We start from the raw sequence: 19,832 nt of genomic DNA on the forward strand, positions 1-19,832 counted from the left end.
TCCTCTAGACAAATTGGATGGACTTACTATTTAAATGGATAGTGAAGTGGATTGGAAACCGGCTGAGCTGCTGCGCTCAAAGTGATGAGCAGCATGAAGTCCAGCTGGAGGCCAGTCACTATCAGTGTACCCCAGAGGTTGTTACTGGGGCCAATGGTGTTTAACATCTTCATTAATGGCATAGATAATGGGATAGAGTGCACCCTCAGGAATTTTGCAGATAATAGAAAACTGGGATGAGTGGCTGATACTCCAGATGGTTGCACTGCTTCTTAGGGGGACCTTGACAGACCAGAAATGGGCAGAGAGGAACCTCATGAAGTTCACAGATGGAAATACAAATGCTGCACCTAAGAGGAATACCTTCATGTGCTATTACAGGTTGGGACCCAACTGGATGGAAAGCACCTTGACAGAAAAAGATCTGGAGGTCCTGGTAGATAACAAGTTGACCATGAGCCAGCAATTTGTCTTTGTGGCAAAGGCCCACAGTGCCCAGGGCTTCATCAGAAAGAGTGTCACCAGCAAGTCGAAGGAGGTGATCCTTTCCCTCTCCTCAGCATTGGTGAAACACCATCTGGTGTGCTGGGTCCAGTTCTGGGCTCCCCAGTACAATACCTAGACATATTGGAGAGAGGCCAGAAGAGGCCACAAAGATGATCAAGGGAGAGGTGAATGTGACATAGGAGGAGAAGCTTGAGAGAGCTGGGACTGTTTAAGCATGGAGAAAAGAGGGCTCAGAGAGGATCTCATCAATGCTTTTGAATACCTGATGGGGAGGGAGTAAAAAGATGGAGCCAGATTCCTCCCAGTGGTTTCCAGTGAAAGGACAAGAGGCAATGGGCACTAATTGAAATACAGAAAATTCCATTTAAGCATCAGAGAAAACTTCTTTCCTGTGAGGGTAGTCAAGTACAGGTTGCCTGGAGAGGTTGCAGAGTCTCCATCTTTGGAGATAATTCAAGACCCTACCAGACACAACCTAAGCAAACTGCTCTAGTTGAGAGCAGGATTTTGTTGTTGTTGTAGGGTTTTTTTTTGCTACAGGGAGAACATAAACAACTCATAAACATATGACAAATAAACCTGTGACAAATAAATGACCCATGACATTAGTCCAGATACATATTACATACCAAAAAAAAAAAAAAAAGAAAAAAGGAAAAAAACCCAAACCATAGGTTTTGTAGTAGGCTGTTTGTGTAAAGCTTCAAAATTGATGGAAGTCCTGTACACCTTTTTGCTTAATGAAATGATATAAATCTTAGAATTGACAGTTTTGTAGTGTCCCCCCTTTTTTTTTGTAAAGAGTAAGAAAATATACTCTGCCTAGTGTTTCTTTATTAAAGACTCAGGTTTTTCAAAATGAAATAAAATCATCTTGAGTTTTAAGTGTTATATTCAGATATTTTTGATTCCCATAGTAGTTCTTTCTTCTAAGTCTCAGTAGAACTCAAACACTGTGTTTTTTCACTGTCTTGTTTTCATCTTTCTCCTGTTCGTTATATCTCTGTTTCTTAAGTGGAATCTTTCCTATAGTTTATCATACACAATGATACACAAAGTTGTGCGAAACATAAAATTAATTTCTGATATAAACACTGTTATCTTTATAGCACCAACCAAACTTCCAGAAAAAAAGAATGAAACTAATGCATTTGTATTAGATATAAATAATTATATAAATTGAAATATGTATTTGGTGGTACTAATGCACCAGTTTAAAGTTTTACTGAGTTTCAAGTGTAAGTATGTTCTCTTCTGAAATGAGGTTATAAAAGAGCTGATTAACCTTACTTGCAAAGCAGCATCTAATTTATGCTTAAAATTACTTTTCTTTATATGGTGGCAGTTGCTTACGATTAAATGTGAGCCTGAATTTGTCATTCTACTTTATTTTCATATTCCTCAATTTTTCTAGAAAAAATGTTTTCCAGCTAAAAATAACTCTTACAAACTAAAATACAGCTTATTTAAAGCACATAAAACATACAATGGTCTGCATAGAGGGCCACAGAAATATAATTGACACATTTTTTAATTTCTACTAGTGCTACTTGCTAAAGTGTGCATATGTGTTTGTGTATCTCATAACAGAACTAACTAATCTGGCATGCTTTGCTGCAGAATAAACCACACAGATTGAAAGAAAGGCATCTTCATACATAGGCAGTGAAGAATTGTATGGATTTCAGCACATAATTCTTAAACAGGACTTCAGTGGTTTCATTATAGCTCTGGAAAATAACTGACAACTTATAAACAATGAGAAAGCAGTTTCTTAAAATTGTGTGTGTTTGTATATGTTTCTTTGTGTGTGCATGCTTGTGTTAAGCCATCTAACTTTTTGGATAATACAGTAGTTTTTTGCTGGCTCTTTTAGATATAGTGTCTACTCTCTAGTGGGAAGAAAATATGGAAAGAAGCAATCATAAAGTTGGTATGAAATGCTATTCCAAGTTATAGTTCTTGTTTGTAAGGTATGTATTGTAGTGATATGCTGAAGACTTCTTTCTTGCTATTGGCAATCATGCAGGGTGGAATGCCTCAATATTTGCCTTTTTTTTTGCTGAACTTGGAGAACCCAGTGAAAAGCCATTGTCCAAATTCATATATTCCTAAGTCTTTTTTAATATTTTGGTAGTAAGTGGGAAAGCTCTGATGGGACTAATGTTACAAATAGTGGAGGATAGGAACTGAATAACATATTTTCCCATGCGCGGTTGTCTTCAGAATCTGGAATTGTATTCCAGTCTTAAATATTAAATTTCTCAGTAGCAGCCAAAACTATTCAGATACCAAAAAGCATGCATACAAGTTGAGAGAGAATTACTGATTCTTCTTCCTCCTTTTATTTGTAAGCCAAAGCTAGTGTTCTAGCTTTCTCCTCCTTCTCTGTGTTGTCATATGAAAACATAAAGATAACTTAATTGAGCGGGTTGGGATAAAAGCTAAAGAAGTGTCAGCAGCGAGGGAGTCTCCACAACAGGCTATTGGCTGAAGTCCAAATGCATTGCTCTAAATGTTCAGAGGAAGCACAGAAATGGGAGCTGGAGGGTGACAAGAGAATTGAAGTCTGCAAATGGATGCTGCCACTTGTCCTGAAGTGGCTGCAAAGCAGTGCTGTCAATCCAGAAAGGAGGAGGAGAACTGGAACATGCAAATCACATTAGGAACCTACCTGTCATCTGTATTCTACCCAAGACAAAAGAACTGAGTAATCTCTGTGAAAATTAATTAAAAGAGACAGACTGGAAGATAAGCACTATATCTTACAGTTTATATTGCTGCCCATTAACATCGTACCTGAAATCCTTTCATATAATATTGAAAGGTTTTTGAAAAGATTTGGATATGAATCACTGCTGAGGCTGTCATAAGTAATTCTGTATCAGAAAACACTGCTGAATATAATTTTAGTTCAGCAGATTCATTTAATTTTCATTTTAAATGCCTTAATTTGTTTTTCAGAATTCTTGACAAAAGTGCTAAAGCACAATTTTATATCCTTTTGATGTCCTGTTGCTTTTTGATGTGAAGTTTTGTTTAAGATCAAAGTTGTGCTTTTTGTTTTAAAATGGACTGTAAACCCAGCACTTGTCCTTATGTCTATCCATTTGACAAAGATCTCTCACAACTCATGTAAAGGTGTTTACAGTTTTGGCTTTTAGACTACAATATAAGTATTGAGTTACAAGAGCTTTACACTATTTGAATTTGACTTGTTTCTAATAACTGGAAGTGCTGTACATCTTACCATGATTGTTACAGTTTGGAGCCCTGTCTGAGCAATTAGTGTCCAAAGAGGTGACATATGTAATGCAGAATGAATACAGTGGCCTGCTGAGCATCCAGATTCTTTACTAATTCTGACAAAGTTTAAAATTCCTGTACTTTGTTAAACATAACATAAATATCAGTATGGTACTAAAAACACACACATGCAAAATTCAGAATAATTTTATATTGGTAGTCACTGATACATTGATACTATAATCATTGATACTTTTTGGATTGGACTCACTCTAGTGCAAGACCTGGGGCCAACCTTTGCAGTTCCTGATACTAGGTGTTTTAGATCATTGCTGCACTTGACCATAGCTAATATGAGCTTAGACTTAAGTGTCTAGAAGCTTTTTTTCATGAACCTAGAGTACTAAAGCAGAGCTACGCTTTGGCAAGCCTTTCTAGAGTATAAGTGAGTAATGTAACAGATCCCCTTGCTTCTATTTCATCTCTGATTTTTTTTCCTTATACAGAAGAAATCCACAGAAGGGAATTTTTGGATTCTTATTTCTTGAAGTAGGAAGTTTGAAATGTACCATGGGCATGAAGGGAGAGGATATGAGCAGAGGGCAGATAAGTGGTGAGCCACTGAAAATGGATGAAGTTTGAAGTCAGGTATGATGGCTGAAGCAGCAGTGGGTCCAGGGAATGGAATTGCATTGAAAAAGCTCTCACCTGGGAAGAATAGAAAGAGGCAGCCTAAACCGTAATGATAGTCTACTGTGCATTTCAAAGACCAATTTTGTCTCCTAACCAGAGACAACATTGTACCATACATAGACAACATTATATCTAGTTTTCTGTCAGGCTAAGTACTGGCTTTATTGACAGGAACAGCGATACTTCATCTGCTATTTGATCTAGGACAGTGGTTCATTTAGTTGCTGAAGTCTGGAGACTTTTGAGAGGAAGGTTGCAAAAAACCCCAAAATAAACATTTTAGGATAACCTTTGGTGTCTCCAAGAGATAAGATTTTACCTCTGTTTGGCAGATATGGCTACAAACTGGAAAGGAGAGATTTATTCTGCATTGCTGGTTATGATCACCATTAAAGTGAGTGTTTCTTTAGTGGAATCTAATAATTCCTTGGCTTCAATGACAGCTGTAATGTTTTAAAAAGGCTACAGAGACTGAGACATCAGTGGATCAGATCATTGACTTTGAATTCAGGTGACAGCAAGCCCCAGGGTATCAGGACTGTCAAATTACCAGCAAAGGTCTTGAAAGGGTAACTTACCTAGAAATTTTGATACTGAGATCTTTTGGATTTAACTGAGTCACAAACCAAAGTATTTGTCTCTTCTCTATGGAAATAAGCTATGGTCTCATTGCAGAGAATCTTATCAAAGGCAGATTGCAGTTTTAGGTCCACAGTATTAGGTGTTGGCATTCATAATAAACAGACCTGCAACATTTTTTTTTCAGAAGATTTTATAATGCTAAGATTATCATTTTTGCTAAACCAGAGACCTGAGGAAAATCTCTGACCTGCTTCTTTTGTGTTATATGCTGTGGAAAGGAAATTTTATTTTGATGAGTTTTTGAGAGCTAAAAGGGGTAATTCTGTTCATATTTTTCAGACTCATCAGTAACAAAACCAAACCTCTTGAATTGGAACAAACAAATACTCTTCCAAAATACTTTTCCCTTCTGCTTTTTCTTTTCCCTCATCTAAGAAATTTTGATAGTAGAAACTGCATATTTTAGGAAATAAACACAAGACTACAGTACAAAGCTGACCCATTGTGGAAAACATAATGGGCATAGTGATGTACAAAACAAAACAAATCAACAGTGTTCTCTTCCACCCACTGCAGGCATGCAACAAACAAATATTAACTCTTTAATTTAATGTATTAATTTGATTAATAAGTTTTTAGAGTTAAGTTTAGGTATGTTATAGAAGGTAAACAATTGACATTTTGAGAATATCAGCATCCTATAAGCAAGATATAGCATGTATTTATGCCATAAATTATAATTTATTCTATCTAGATTTGTGGTATTAAACAAAATAATGTTCTCAGCAGTCTACAGATCCGATACTGTGTTGTCTCAAGCACTGGACATTCCCATCAATTCAGCTGTGTAATGGAAATAGCTTTATTGTTTCAAGAGTTGCACTGTGTTTTTTAAGATACTGGGAAATCAATTAATTGATCTCCCGTTCTCAAAGGAACTGAAACTGTGTTAAGTATTCACAGAGTGAGAATTGGCTATAAATAGGCCTGTGAATTCACCTCTTATTGACACATTTCTGTTATGAAGACAATGTAAGTGTATTTCTTATTTCTGTAATGGTAAAATTTGCTTTTCCTTTTTCCCATTTGTTGTTATAGAAAGTACCCTCAACTACAAACTTTCTGAATCAACTTTAAAAAACTGGAGTTTGATCTGGCTTCTGAAGTTTCATCAGAATTAGCAAGCACCTGTAGAATTCACAATGGGAAAGAAGCCTTTCTTTCTACATTCACAAAGCACTGTATGGTAGCATGTAATACAAATAGAAATATGAGGAGTTGAATATATGTAGTGGGGGACCCAGTAATCATGCCTTTATCTCAACAAACTCTAATACATGCCTTCAAAAGATACCATATGGATCAATGTCTGGAGAATTCTCAGAGTTTTTGGATTTTTCTTTTTCTTTTTCTTTCTTTCTTTCTTTCTTTTTCTTTCTTTCCTTTTATTTTTTTTTTGACAAGCTCTGAAAATCCCTGTATCCCTGTGAATGAATTTGTTCTGCTATACAAAGTCCTTTTACATCTACATAGGAAAAACAGAGATTTATCCTGAAGGAAGACATTAACTTACTTTTAGTTCATTTTGGAAGGATGTTTAATGGTAAATCTTACTTTTTTCTTGCTTGACTTAGATTTATTTTTAAAATTATCGGTTACCTGGAGATTTCAGAGAGTCTTTACTTCCTTCATCAACTGCAAATCTGTGCTTTTTAAATACTATTACATGAAATAAATCTGCTGGTGAGTAATCTACTGCATTAATTAGGGTCACACTGCTCTTTTGTCTTTGGCATATACTCTAAGCAATGACGGCTTTGTCAGTGGGTGCTTAGGAAAGAGGTTCTTTTTAGGAAGTTCTTTTTAGGTGAGACTAGCATAAAAGTAATTGATGAATAGAACAGAACTTGTATTCAGCTATTGTATTGGTGTGGTTAATAACTGATGTGATTAACAGTGGATGTGGTTAAGAACAAACTTTTTCTTTCTTCCTAATTTGTTTTATGTTAGTTCTGGTGAGTTCTAAAGATTGTGCTCTAGGCTACTAAATATCTTTATAGGAATGGAAAAAGAGAAGCTTCAATCCTTGAATAGTGTTTCCTCTAACTGGACAAGATGGATAAAAATTATGTGCAGCCAGGAAGGTCACTTGCCCAATACTCAAACAAGAAGCCATTACTGATGTCTTAGATTACTTTGATCCTGATTAAAAGAATACCCAAAAGGCAGAGAATGTTGATAAATACTTGATTTACAAGGAAATTTCTGTCCTATACTGGGAAGACATGGAAGTTGATGGAGGAAATACCCTTACAGAAGAATCAGGAGTAGAATGAATGACTTTGGACATTGTGTACTTTGGATCAATGGACAAATAGAAAAGAGCTAGATATGAATAGTTCTCTGAACAGTCTCACATATATGGTGGATTTTGACTGACCTAGAAATGAAGGAAACTATTTTGACTGCAAATACCATTGTTAAAAGAGCAATAATTTATATATTCTGGTTATGTGATTTACATGCCATTGTTAAAAGAGCAATAATTTATATATTCTGGTTTTGTGATTTATGTCTTTCTAATTGCTTATAATAATAGCATATTTCAGAAGTCAAAACTTACATAATGAGAAACCTCAATAATCCCTTCAGGTAGTGAAGCAAGAAGAAGAATAGCATTAGAAGAATGCAAGAAGAATAGCATTATTTTACTGCTTTTTAGAATATTTATCTTCTCGGTTAACTATTTGTGGTCAATGTATTCCAAAAGACTTTTTTTTCCCCCAAGTGGCACCTAAAAGCTCAAATGCGTTACTTCTATTTTTACTTATACTGGTTAGGAACTGCATCTGTATTTTTAGTAATTACCTGCTACTTTGCTGAGGACTGATTAAACATTCTTAAAATGGTTAATGTGCATACAAGTGAAAGCAAAATTGCTAATATGAACAAGTCCAGTGTGTAGGATATATCTGGAACCTATACTTTTCTAGTATTGGCAGGTGCATGTATTTTGTTACATTTTATTTATTTAAGAGAAAAGTAGAAATATTAACTATTGTTAATTCTGCTGGCAACTTGCATATAAGAAACTGACACTTTGTGATTTTGATGATAGAATGTTTTAATATTCATGTATTGTTATATATGATTATGAATACATATTTTATTATTTTATATACTTTGAAGTTTGTCAATTTTAAGATGTATTTAATCTGGAGTTGATAGACTTTTGTAATTTCTCATAATTTCAGGGTGTACTGAGCTTTTCCTAGACTCAGTCTTCTTTGTGAAAATGTTCTGAGTTGGCTGATTAGTATTACAAGACTTTTCAATTAGGGATTGCAGTTATTTTAGAAAAGTATAAAACGATTTTAAAAAAATGACTTTGGGAATACTTCTGCATTTCAATTTGATAGCCTTGTGAAGTTGGAGTAGGAAAAGTTTTGTTTGCAAGTTTGTGGTTTTTTGTGTTTTTCTATTTTTTTGGGGGGGGGAGGTTTGTTTTGTTTTTACCTATTACCACTTTTGCAGAAGAAAAAACTAGACAGACAAAATGAGAATTCCATTTCTGAAGGTGACAGAAATCAGTGGTATCTCAAAGCAGACAAAACAAGACCTTCTTATAGGAAGAATATTCTCAGTTTTTCTTGCAAGGGTTTTGCTGTGCAATGCTTTTCAAACCACCTCAATTTCCTTCATGAGATACTTGGAAAATGATATTGCTACTGCTATCTGAACGTATAACTTTGAAATTCCCTATGCTCCTTGAAACAGTTTTAGCTTCTTTGAAGTCTGAAGATCAACAAATACTGTTGTTTTCCCTTTGCATTAGAGAATGGAAATTTTAAAATTGTTCAATAATTTATTGTACCTTTATTGTACCCAGAGTATAACATGGCGTTAGTTAATTCAAGGTAAACAACTAGTCCTTCAGGAAAATCTTCTTTTTTTAATTCTTCGTTGGAAAAGTTGAGATAGTGGTCTGTTAACAAGAATTCTCTTTAGTACATTGTGGGAAAAGGGCACAAAAGAAGTCGTAGTCATTGGATGTTGCTCACAGTGATTCATTATTATTTTAACAGTATAGACAAGAATTCCATGTATGTTTTCAGGCATTTTCTCAGCAACAAATCTGCATGGACAGTGTTAGAGAAAACTTTTCAAAATCTTGTGATAATGTAGGATATGGAAATTTTTTAAAAATTTTAAGCCCGTTACTGCCTTAGTATTCTGTATTTGTACTGCAGTATGCCACTCTTGTTCAATGTGGAAATCTTGATTTCTTCCTAAAGTGTCCTGAATAAACACTCTATTTTGGAGCTTTGGTACAGCTTTTCAAAAGAGCCGGGGGATCATTCAATACAACCATCAACCATATACCTCACAAATACAGGGAACTGAAAGAACTGAGTGATAGATAATGCACTTTTCATGTTTTAGAATCAGTTGCTCTCTGACAGTCTCAACAATGTTACGGGTACAGTGCAAAGCTGTTATTTCACAACAGCACTGTTTTCAATTTTGTGGCATCCCTAAGCCGTGTAACTACTGAAACCATTTCTATGGCACAAGTAATAATAAGATTCTTCAGCTGTGGCATGTGCTTAATGTTGTTTTGCAGTGAAGACAGTTGCCATGTAAGAGACTTGTTAGATGCTCAGTTTGATGCTGCCAGTTTGATTAATCATATCTTTTCAAGGTTTCATACTTATTTATTTGACTCCCCCCCCACACTTTTTATAACTTCCTCCTGCTTTCTAGTTCTCCTGAGCTTCCTCCCCTGTGCAGACGTTTTTGCACATACACAGATAACTAACGTAACCCTTACAAAACCAGGAGAAAGGGGTGGGAGATTGTGGAAGGGACGCCTGGGAAATATTTGGCACTGATAAGAAGTAAGGCTTGATCACAAGGCTTGATCTTCACCTCACAGAGGAGCTTTATTGCAATTGCATAGCTAGAGCAGCATTCAGATTGCAGGACTGTACACAATATTAACTGGTTGTGATGCTTGTTAACATTGTGTCGCTCCCCTGTGTGAATCCAGTGCTGGATAACTTTCTATGCACAGGTTAATTTGTAGTTTATAATCTGTAGTACAGATTAGTTTGATCAATCTGTAGCTTGAATAAAAAAGACATTTTTATTCAAGCTATAGATTAATCACATTAATATCCAGTGTTGTATTTGGAGCCACTTGTATGTTTCTTTTTTATTTTGAAAGACTCATTGGAGGAGAAAAATTTTCTTTGTCTTTTCCATTTTGCTTTTGCCTAAAAATGAGCTGCCAACAAGGATTAAACAAATTATTGCAAATTTGAGGAAAATTCAGAAATTTCAACAAGAAATGCCATTAGGAGAGACTAAGTATAGTGACTGCAAATAATAGAAATAACTTGACTCACAGGCATAGAGAAAAAGGATTGGAATGACAGAATGCAAGAAATGAATTGGAGTGTTTAGATATTTGTAAACAATTTGCTAGTAGCAACAATATATTTAGAGCCTCAGAAGTTTGAGACCCGATACTGTTTTTCTACACACTCTAGTATGAACATTCTCTTGAATCTAGCATTTTATAAAATGATTCTATGTAAAATTCAGATGCCTACTTAATTGTGATGAAGGAAAATACATGTCCAGTAACAATTTGGATATACTTGCTTACCTTTATCTGATAGATTTCATCATACATGGGAAGGTCTTTATTGCCCTTTTTCAAGCAGAAATCTATAATGAAGATTTAACATGATACAACAGTTCTGTTCTTAGTCCTGTTCTTTCAGTTAAATATCCTCATTGGAATAAAGTACTTCTCAAGTTAAGTAAGATGGACAGATTTAGTCCAAAGTATTTTGGAAAATGAGAAGAGATATTAATATATTAAAAATAAAATATATTAAAATATATGTCTATTGCAGTTCTGTTATTTCTTAGATAATTTTATTGGTAGAGCAGGAGAACTCAATAGTCCATACAAGAATATCATATCTTTATGCGGTTTATTCCAAAAAAAGCACTTTATTCCAAAAAATGGCATTGGGCAATGATAATCTGGAAAATGTGCTATGCATCTGGAAATTAGGCTCATCAATGATGATATACCTGAACAACTCAGAACTTGCCAGAATATTCATGGGCACAGCTTCAATATTCAACCTATTCTGTAAAAGAGCTGCTGGCCTGAATGTGTTCTAGGGGCTGACAAGCAGAAAGGTAGATCTGTATTTTTGGGGGTAAACCATAAATTATAGTCAGAAGATGACAGAAGTATTCTATATGTTGTGATCTACATTTATACACTATAGATATTTCTTAAGCTAAAACTTCAAAATTCATTGTAGTACAAGACGTTTTATGTAACAGAATAACAAAGCATGGGCTTATTTACTTTTGCCTTTGGTCATGTAAGAAATAGCATACTTGAAGAGTATTTGTATAAGGAGAGGTTGAGAGATCTGGGTTTGTCCAGTCTTAACAAGAGAAGACTGAGGGAGATCTTGTTGCGGTCTTCAGCTGCCTAATGGGTCAATGTAGAAAAAATGAATCCAGACTGTTTTCAGTGATGCACAGAAAGAAGATTAGAGGCAATGGAAATGTTGCAATATGGTACCCCTAATTAAGTAAAAGGAAAAAAAATTATCATGAAAGTGATCAAACTCTGGAATGGGTTGCCCAGACAGATGGTAGAATCTTAATGGTTGTCTTACATAAGATAGGTTTCTGTTGTTCAGGCCACCTGGTACAAATAACTATTATTTTTTAATTTTTATGAGAAAACTATAATTTTATTAGAATCTCATTGTCATCATGATTTTAACTGTTTATCAGCAAAAATGCATATAAAATCATAAATATATTCCTCAATGTTAGATTTCTTTTAGTTTCTGTTCTGGGCATTTTGGTCCAAGTTTTCCATCTGTCATATGCTACTTTATTATCTCTTTTTATCTGTATGCACAAGGGTTTGTTATAGTAGTTTCCCAATCTCATCGTAGTAAAGGAGATCTCTTTGTGTTCACTGATCATAGAGAGTAGACTTTTTATTTTTTTAATCAATAGCTTTTTCTTAAGATTTCTCCAGCAGGAGATTCATGCTGATTTTAGCATGCTCTCCTCTGAGCCTTTTACCTGTGTTCTCTGCTACTGTTGAGGCAGCTGATCATTTTCTTTGATTTCACTTAGTCTGTGAGGACGGGAGAAGAAGAAGATTGTAAAAGTAATCTCAGGCACAAAATCTGGAGCTGGGGCAAAGCTGGAGTGTCTTCTGCTTCTGGATCTAACTGCTGTCTTGAAGCGTCTCTCTCACAGCCTGAGAGATGATATGGTAGGGGATTTAGGAGAGTGAGCTCTTGTAAGCATTGTGTTCACAAGCACTGTGATTTCCATGGAGTACTTTAATATCTACAGAGAAAGTAGGCCTCTATATGCAGAGGCTTATAGTAAGGCTTCAGCTCCCAACTGACCTCAGAGCCAGCCGAAAGCAGACAGGTTCTCTGAAGAAAAGCATTTCATGGAGATAGTCACTATTCCAGTGCAGCAGGTGGTAGCTGTTGACCTGGAAAACGTTTTGGTTTTTTTTGCCTTTATCAGCTTAGTGATCTGCAACTGATCCAGGCAAAATTATGAACAAGGACAAAAATGGAAACACAACCTGTCTTTAAAGTATCACTGATAAAAACTGAACCCAAATGTTAATGCCACTTCAGGCTGCTTTTTCTTCCTTTTTACCAGAAGGAAGGCAGCACATATAGGTTGATAGAGATTATAATGGACTGTCTTCAGCTGTGATTGCAATTCATATCTAAAGTGCCATATTACTCAGCATTTCCAGTAGACTCAAGGAGGGAGTTGCACCCTAGTCTTAAATCTTACTATGATTTGTGTTAGCATTGAATTCATAGCAAAGATTTGGTACTTTGTTTTGTTTTCACTATGCAACTTTTCGCCTGGACAGCCTTGACATTCTGCTGCTACTTGTTTGTAACTGTAACTGAGATGACCAGACGTGGAGTGATTAGAGGAAAAAGCATTGAGGATTTGATCCCCAGTCTAAATACATAACCGGTTTACTGCAGAACTTTAGTGACAAGCAAATGAGATGTACAATATTTTAGAGGTTAGTTTTATGATAGATGAAGATTTACTTAAATGCCATCAGCACTGCATCTACTGCACTAAGCCAACATTGTCTGTAAGCATACCTGCCTTACTACTAAAATATTTTTGAATTAAACTGTTATTTTCTTACAACCTACTTAATAACTGCTAATTTTTGCTGTTTTCAGGATAAATCAGTCAATTATTAATGTCTATATTTCAGGAAAAGGTCATATTAAGAAAACTCAAGGGCCTGAGAGGATCAAAGCCTTATTCTTCTTTCACTTATATAACTCCTTTGCAATCAAAACACAATGAAGCTAATGTAATGAGGTATTGATGTGTTCTTCTCTGCAGTCTTCAGTTTCTGCGTTTGGAATTTGGAGGTTGTAGCTGTGTTCCACTAGAGCAATCTGCTCTATACCAAGCTTGACCTGATTGGGAATCTAGGTTTGTACTGGCAGACAGACATATGCTATCTTGTTGAATTTGGTATGCTGTCTTTAATAAACCTTGGTTAGAAAGATACTTCATTGCAATAGGGGCAGCATTTTAAAATGGAAAGAAGAGAATGGATATAATTGGTGATATAAATGTAATCTAATACCAGTCTTCTTGCAGAAAGATACATTGAGCTACTTGGTATTTTCTGAATGTAGATGCTATTAAATAAAAAGAAAAGGTAAATAAATAGTACCCACCCTATTTCTGCTCTTAAGGTAGTCATAAATTTATTGTGAGTTACAATTTGGAATAGTATGAAAAATGTAACTAGATTTGTGCTGGATGTGTGAAAACCTTTTCAGCAATTGTTACACTTAACTATACTTTCAAAATCTGCTTTTCTTCATACTTTAAATATGACTGTTCATATTCATTTTTTCTAATAGTCAGTGATGAAACTAACAATGAAGCCTGGCCCTGAAATGAAGAAAATCTTTAGAAAAGCTTCTATTGGCTAATGTGGATTTTGGGTCAAGTCTATGGGGAAATGATCCTGAAAGCTAGGCTGTGAAAACTCATATAGTAAAATGAAAGATAGAGTGGGATGATTTTTCAACAGAATTTCTGAGCATAATGCTATGGAAGTACAGTGATGTAAAAAAGGTAAGTATATTCACTGTGGTTTATATATACTAAAAAAGTGTATTTCCTTTTAGTTCAATTAGGTCTTCTAACAGATAAGCTTCAGTCAAAAATATTATAAACAGCTTGTGAATAGAAAAAGCAGCTCTCTATAGGGAGAAAGACTGGATAATTTTATTTCATTCTGAGTACAGAATACTACATGAAGGCTTAATTCAGAAGCTAACAGAGTGAAAGAGAGAGTGATATAAGCTGAAGTTCAGTGATTGTATTTTGGAATTTTTCCAGGAGGAAGGCATAGCACTCTATGCTGTATAAATGGTTAATATTTAGTAACACTGAAATTTATCCCATTCTGAGGCAGAATTTAGCTGATTTTAGTCCTCTGCAATATAGTTCTATTTTAAGGCAGATTGAAGGCTCTTGTATTTTGAAGCAAAGGCAAATCTCAAGAATGAAGAATGTGATTTCCTAATTGGATGCCAAAACGACTGATCTTCCAGATTTGTGTGGAAAAAGTCATGTCAGTTATAATTATAGCTACCAAGAATTTGGCCAGAATAAAATAATGGAGTCTCTAATATGAAGTCCCATAGAGAGAAAATGTTTCTAGCAACGTAGTCCTTTCTAATACGCTGCTTCTATGTGAATTCAGTACTGACTTAGATGAGTGTCACCTACTGAATCATCATCAGTTTCTTGCAGCAGCTGGGACTGTCAGTCATTCTTGCAAGGTCTGAATCTGCTTGTTTTGAGATTTAAGGCATTAATAACCTGATACATGCCATAGAGTAAGATAATGGTTGTAAATGGGAAGGGAGATGTTAAGGGTGCAACCTGGTTGTGAAAGTTCCTGGTTTCACATAGTTTCTGTAACTCTTGAATAAATATTTAAGTTGATTTCAGTGTCTTTAGTAATAGTTTGAAGGTCATTAGTAAAGGTTTGGTGTTGGCTGTGTACCAATAAGAACCAAGCTTTGTGATAAACCTAGCCTTTCATTTGTACATAAAAAAATTTAGTACTTTAAAACATCCAGTGAATGGGAATTATGCATCTGAAAATTTACCATGTCTCACTGAAGTCATTTAAAAATATTCCTGCTCATTTCATTGAAGTTTGCAGGAGCCCTGAAAGCTCTAGAATTAGGCCAAAACCTTTTACCCGATTTTACTCTTTATAGAGTAATGTCCAGGGGACTTTTTATTGATGAGGCCAGAGTGCTCACTATACTATGGCTTTCCAGCATCCATTTCTGCCTTTGCTTATGCACCTCTTTTGTTGAAGAGAACAAACTAGTCTCAGGTTGTCTTTTACAACTTCATCTAAATTAGCTTTGTTTCTTATGGGATGTGTGTGTCGTCTTCTGCTCCTGTGCATCTAAACAAGACTCATGTGGTTAATTATTTACATTAAATAAATTAGATGTTGGGGGAAGAGTTTGCAGTAAATAAAAGTAATAGAAAATACTTTAGGCAACAATAGTTTCTGTGATGTTAAAAGTAGAAGGCAAAAAGCATTGTATTAGAATAAAAATTGGTAAATGATGGTGCTGTAACAAACTGACTGAAAAATTATATCGAAAAAATCAGTGTTTCAAAAAATTTATTGATCCCGGTAAGCTTTATGATCTTTGGATCTGCAATGGCCCTGATTGGTGATCTGTCTGGGGTGGGGAACACCACTGTTTCCACATACCTGTTTTTAGAAAACCAGCATAAGAGCTGTCTCTTACAGAAAAATTTAACAAGAAAGCAAAGAGAATATGAAAAAGAAACACACATCTTTTATAAAATTAATACTGGGATAATGTGTTAAAGGACAGAATTAAACAGAATTACTTTTAAAGAAAAATATTAAGGAAAAATTCATAGGATAAAGAAGAAGTTACAGTGCAAAGTGGCTAGTAAATGAAATTTGGAGAATATGATTTGTGTTGCACATATAGTAAGATGCTACTGAAGCAGAAAAACTTGCCAGTAGACTTTCCCTTCCCCCTCCATCTCTCCCTGCCCCCTAAAAAGATGGGACTGTAGTCTTGAAAACTTGTAGTAGTTTTTCCACCAGCAATCTCTTCCTAACAAAGGGAAGGGATCTTTCTTTACTTATGCTTTGCCGTTGCTGACAAATCTCATTTCTCATCCTTTTTCAGAATGTCTGCCAGTCATCGGAGATAATCTATTATCACATTCAGGGAGCTGTTTAGCAATGGCTCAGTTGTTGCTGTTCTCTACAAGGGAGCCATTGTGAAGCATCGTATGGTCAAAGTAGATTGGAATTTTACACATAGAGCAGGAACTCCATGCTAGACTGCATACGAAGAAGATGTCATATGTTCTTTCAGAATAATAATGCAGTCACTAATGATCTACAAGAAATTAATCAATTAGTTCAAATTAAAGTTAAATTGCATGTAAGAATAATGCAGATGCATCAGATTTTCTTTTGTACTTGAAATTCACTGGAGTTTTCTGTGGGCCACTTTTGAACACCTTTCTTAGTTCTCTTTTTTTGTTTAAGCTTCATCAGTAGAAATTGCCACTTTAGGGGCTGACAAATAATGTTCTGTTAGCGAGAGCTGCCTGTCGAATTGCTCTCGTTCAGAATAGCTGCCATTGTTCTGAATGGCACTGAGGCCTCTGTCTTTACTCCTAATAAAAACAACTGATGGCTTTATTTTCCTTAGAAACAATGGAAGATGGCTATTTTGAAGAAGAGCACTTCTTCATTAGTTTCCCTGAAGAATATTCTTATCTAGCAGCTTTAGCAGATAAACATTTAGTGATTAAAAACTAATGGTAAAAAGTATATACTACTAAAATGCATTTTTGTATATACTATCATATCTTCTGCATAGAGAGGCTAAGGATGAAGTTTGTACAAATAGGAGAAAAAGATAGCTAAAGAAACTTAGAGAAGAACATTAAGAGAGGATACATATAAATAAGCCGAAGAATGCGAGGTGCTAGAAAGTAAATTAGCGTATTTACCTGCATAAGAGACGAGAACTGTAGAGGCTGACATATAAAAAGTACTTGTGGAGTATTTCCCAAGCATTAGGGCTAGAACTGGGGTTAGATCAGCTGCTTTGAAAATAAATTGGCAGGAGAGGCAAGTGAGTATGTCCTGTGACTTAGACCATACATTGTACCTGGAAGTATTAATAGAGAGAGAAGGGAGGATACCACACCTGTCTTAGCCTTCTTTCCTGCCACTTCCTGTGAGAGCTGATTACTTTGTTTTTAGTGAGAACTGTCATTGTTAGGGGATCCAAACAACATTAATTCTGCACAGTGCAGGCATGGTGGGGGGAACTAGAGAAGAAAATATCTGCATTTTTTTAAGAATTAGTTTACTTTTATTTGGGATAATGTGTGTCTATCATAAACCTTTGGTCATTTCACTGTCAATAAGATTCAGCCTAAACTTGGAAGCAGCATCTTGTTTAAAGGCTTGGTATCTCCATAACGCATTTTATCTGAACCTATTGAAACTGCCTGATGTAACTCCCTTTTAGCACAGCTTTTGTCAAGTGGAGAAGTAATTAGAATATACAGTGTCAACAATTTTTTTTAAGTACTCACAAAGTAGAATAAAGATAAATGTCACAGGACAGGTGTTTCTTAATGGATAAATAAAAAGTGTTTAAATTAAGGTCATGTTGGAATTAGTTTTTGAGAAATTGGATCATCAAAGGGCTATTTGTTGAGATGCGAAACTGTGCTGATTTGTCTCAAAAGTATTGTAGTGCTATATTAATCTTTTATGAACACTAGGACTTGTCTTTGACACATGACAGATTACTTCTGATTAGGCAAAGTTCAGAAGAGTTCAAGTAATAGTATTATTATGAATTTTGGACTTTATCCTCACTTTAAATATAAATTGAAAAAATGAGCCCAAATTCTACTGGTACTTACTACAAAAGATGGCACATTATTGAAAACAAGTTTGTAGCTGTGAAGCCTTTTTTTTTTAAAAAAAAAAAAAAAGGATCTCCTTTAATTTTTTAATTTGTAGTGTAATGATTTCTTTTCCATAAGGTAGCTAATATTTTCTGAATGCATAGAATAATTGAACCCAATGCCACAAGTATCCTTCTCCCCTAAGAAATAACAATATTAATAAACAGATGGTTGATAATGGGTTTAGGAGAAAGTTGATCTATGAATTTGTATTTCAAATCCTGCTTTTACTACGAGCTTTAAATAAGCTTGAATTTTGCAAAAGTTTAAAGTTTTCTTCTTTGCTATAAATATATCCTTAAGGTCATTCTGTGTTACAATACAGACGATGAACCTCAGGGTTCATCACAGTCTCCTGATATCCCAGTACATTTTCTGTATTATAATTTGCATGTATTTTGATGAAGAATAATAATAAAAGTATGGAATAAGATTAGATGTCTGCTATAGTATATGTATTATCTACTGAAATATTTTTTCCTTCCTAAACTACATAGTACATTGCTAATTTTGTATTGAATGAGATATAATCTAAAATCTATACATGCTGTATCTGTTTGCTAAATTTCTACTCTAATATTGTTAAGAAGTGAGAAAAAGTTATGTTTTTGTATCCCACAAATCAACATGGGTTACTAACTTATTTAGAACCTTCTATTATTCTTACCCTCGTTAGTTTTTCTTGCCTGCATACTTTTTCTATTAAGAAGTTTAAATTGTATAACATTCAGATTATTTGTAGAGGCACAATTGTGAGAAAAATCTAATCTCATTAGTTTTGAGAGTGTGGACTGCCTGTCTTGAACTTAATTTCAGAAACCCCAGGCAAACTCCAGTGATGTCCTTCATTTATAGAAGAAAAAAAAACCAAAAGAAAAGAAAATAATATATTTTTACTTCTGTCTCCCATAGAGTTTCAAAGTACTTTTCCCCATTTCTCCTGAAAATAAAAAGTTTAGAAGCCATTCCACAAGAGAAAAAAACTGCAAGTTATAAGTCAAAATTTGTAGCTGTTGATTTATTTATAGTTTATTTATTTTATAAATTAACTAATCTCGTCAGTAATGTATCAGTATCAGTTATGACTTTCATAAAAGATACAGTTTCTCTTGTTATTCTAATTAATTTGGGTTCATTCCATATTTCTAACTTCTAGAGGGGGAATTTTTTTTTCCCTTGAAAGTCTGACAGCTCTCTGGAGCTAAAGCTGCTAACTTTGTGCAGATCTGAAAATATTAAACCCTTTCTTTGCCTATGTCTATCTTGTTTAAATGTTACAGTGCATTTGATTTTCCACAAATGAAGCATAAGTCTCTTCTGCCTGCTTTTTTATTACTGTCTTTTTTCACAAAATACTGACACATTCGTTAGTCCTCATTCTTGTTTAAAAAAACAAGAAAAGCTTTAGTGTTTTTCCAGTCTGCATAGTGAAAGCTTGCTAACTAATCTCAAAATAATTCTCAAATATTTGTGAGAGCCTTTCTATAAGTGGTGTCTTAACATTTCTCTATAATGTATCAGGAATACTGAAGTTCTTAGTTCCCTGGATATATCAGTGACATGTTCCTCTAATATAGAGATGGTCATCTTTAATAAAACAGCCTGTCTGACTTCTGCTCTGAGAGGACTAGTAATCCTTTAAAATCAATATG

At 34.8% G+C, this 19,832-nt stretch overlaps 1 protein-coding gene across 1 annotated transcript in view; it reads left to right on the forward strand.

Annotated features, from left to right (window-relative positions):
* The first annotated feature begins 256 nt into the window (after positions 1-256).
* The window catches only part of SPOCK3 (SPARC (osteonectin), cwcv and kazal like domains proteoglycan 3), a 167,600-nt gene continuing 148,024 nt past the window's right edge, over positions 257-19,832 (forward strand). Inside the window, exon 1 of the mRNA XM_085319880.1 lies at positions 257-538. Coding sequence (XP_085176006.1) covers positions 257-538 — 282 coding nt within the window. The remainder of the gene's footprint in view (positions 539-19,832) is intronic.

The sequence above is a fragment of the Rhea americana genome, unplaced genomic scaffold (assembly GCF_003343005.1).
Source record: "Rhea americana isolate MKP2758 unplaced genomic scaffold, rheAme1 scaffold_60, whole genome shotgun sequence".
NCBI lineage: Eukaryota > Metazoa > Chordata > Aves > Rheiformes > Rheidae > Rhea > Rhea americana.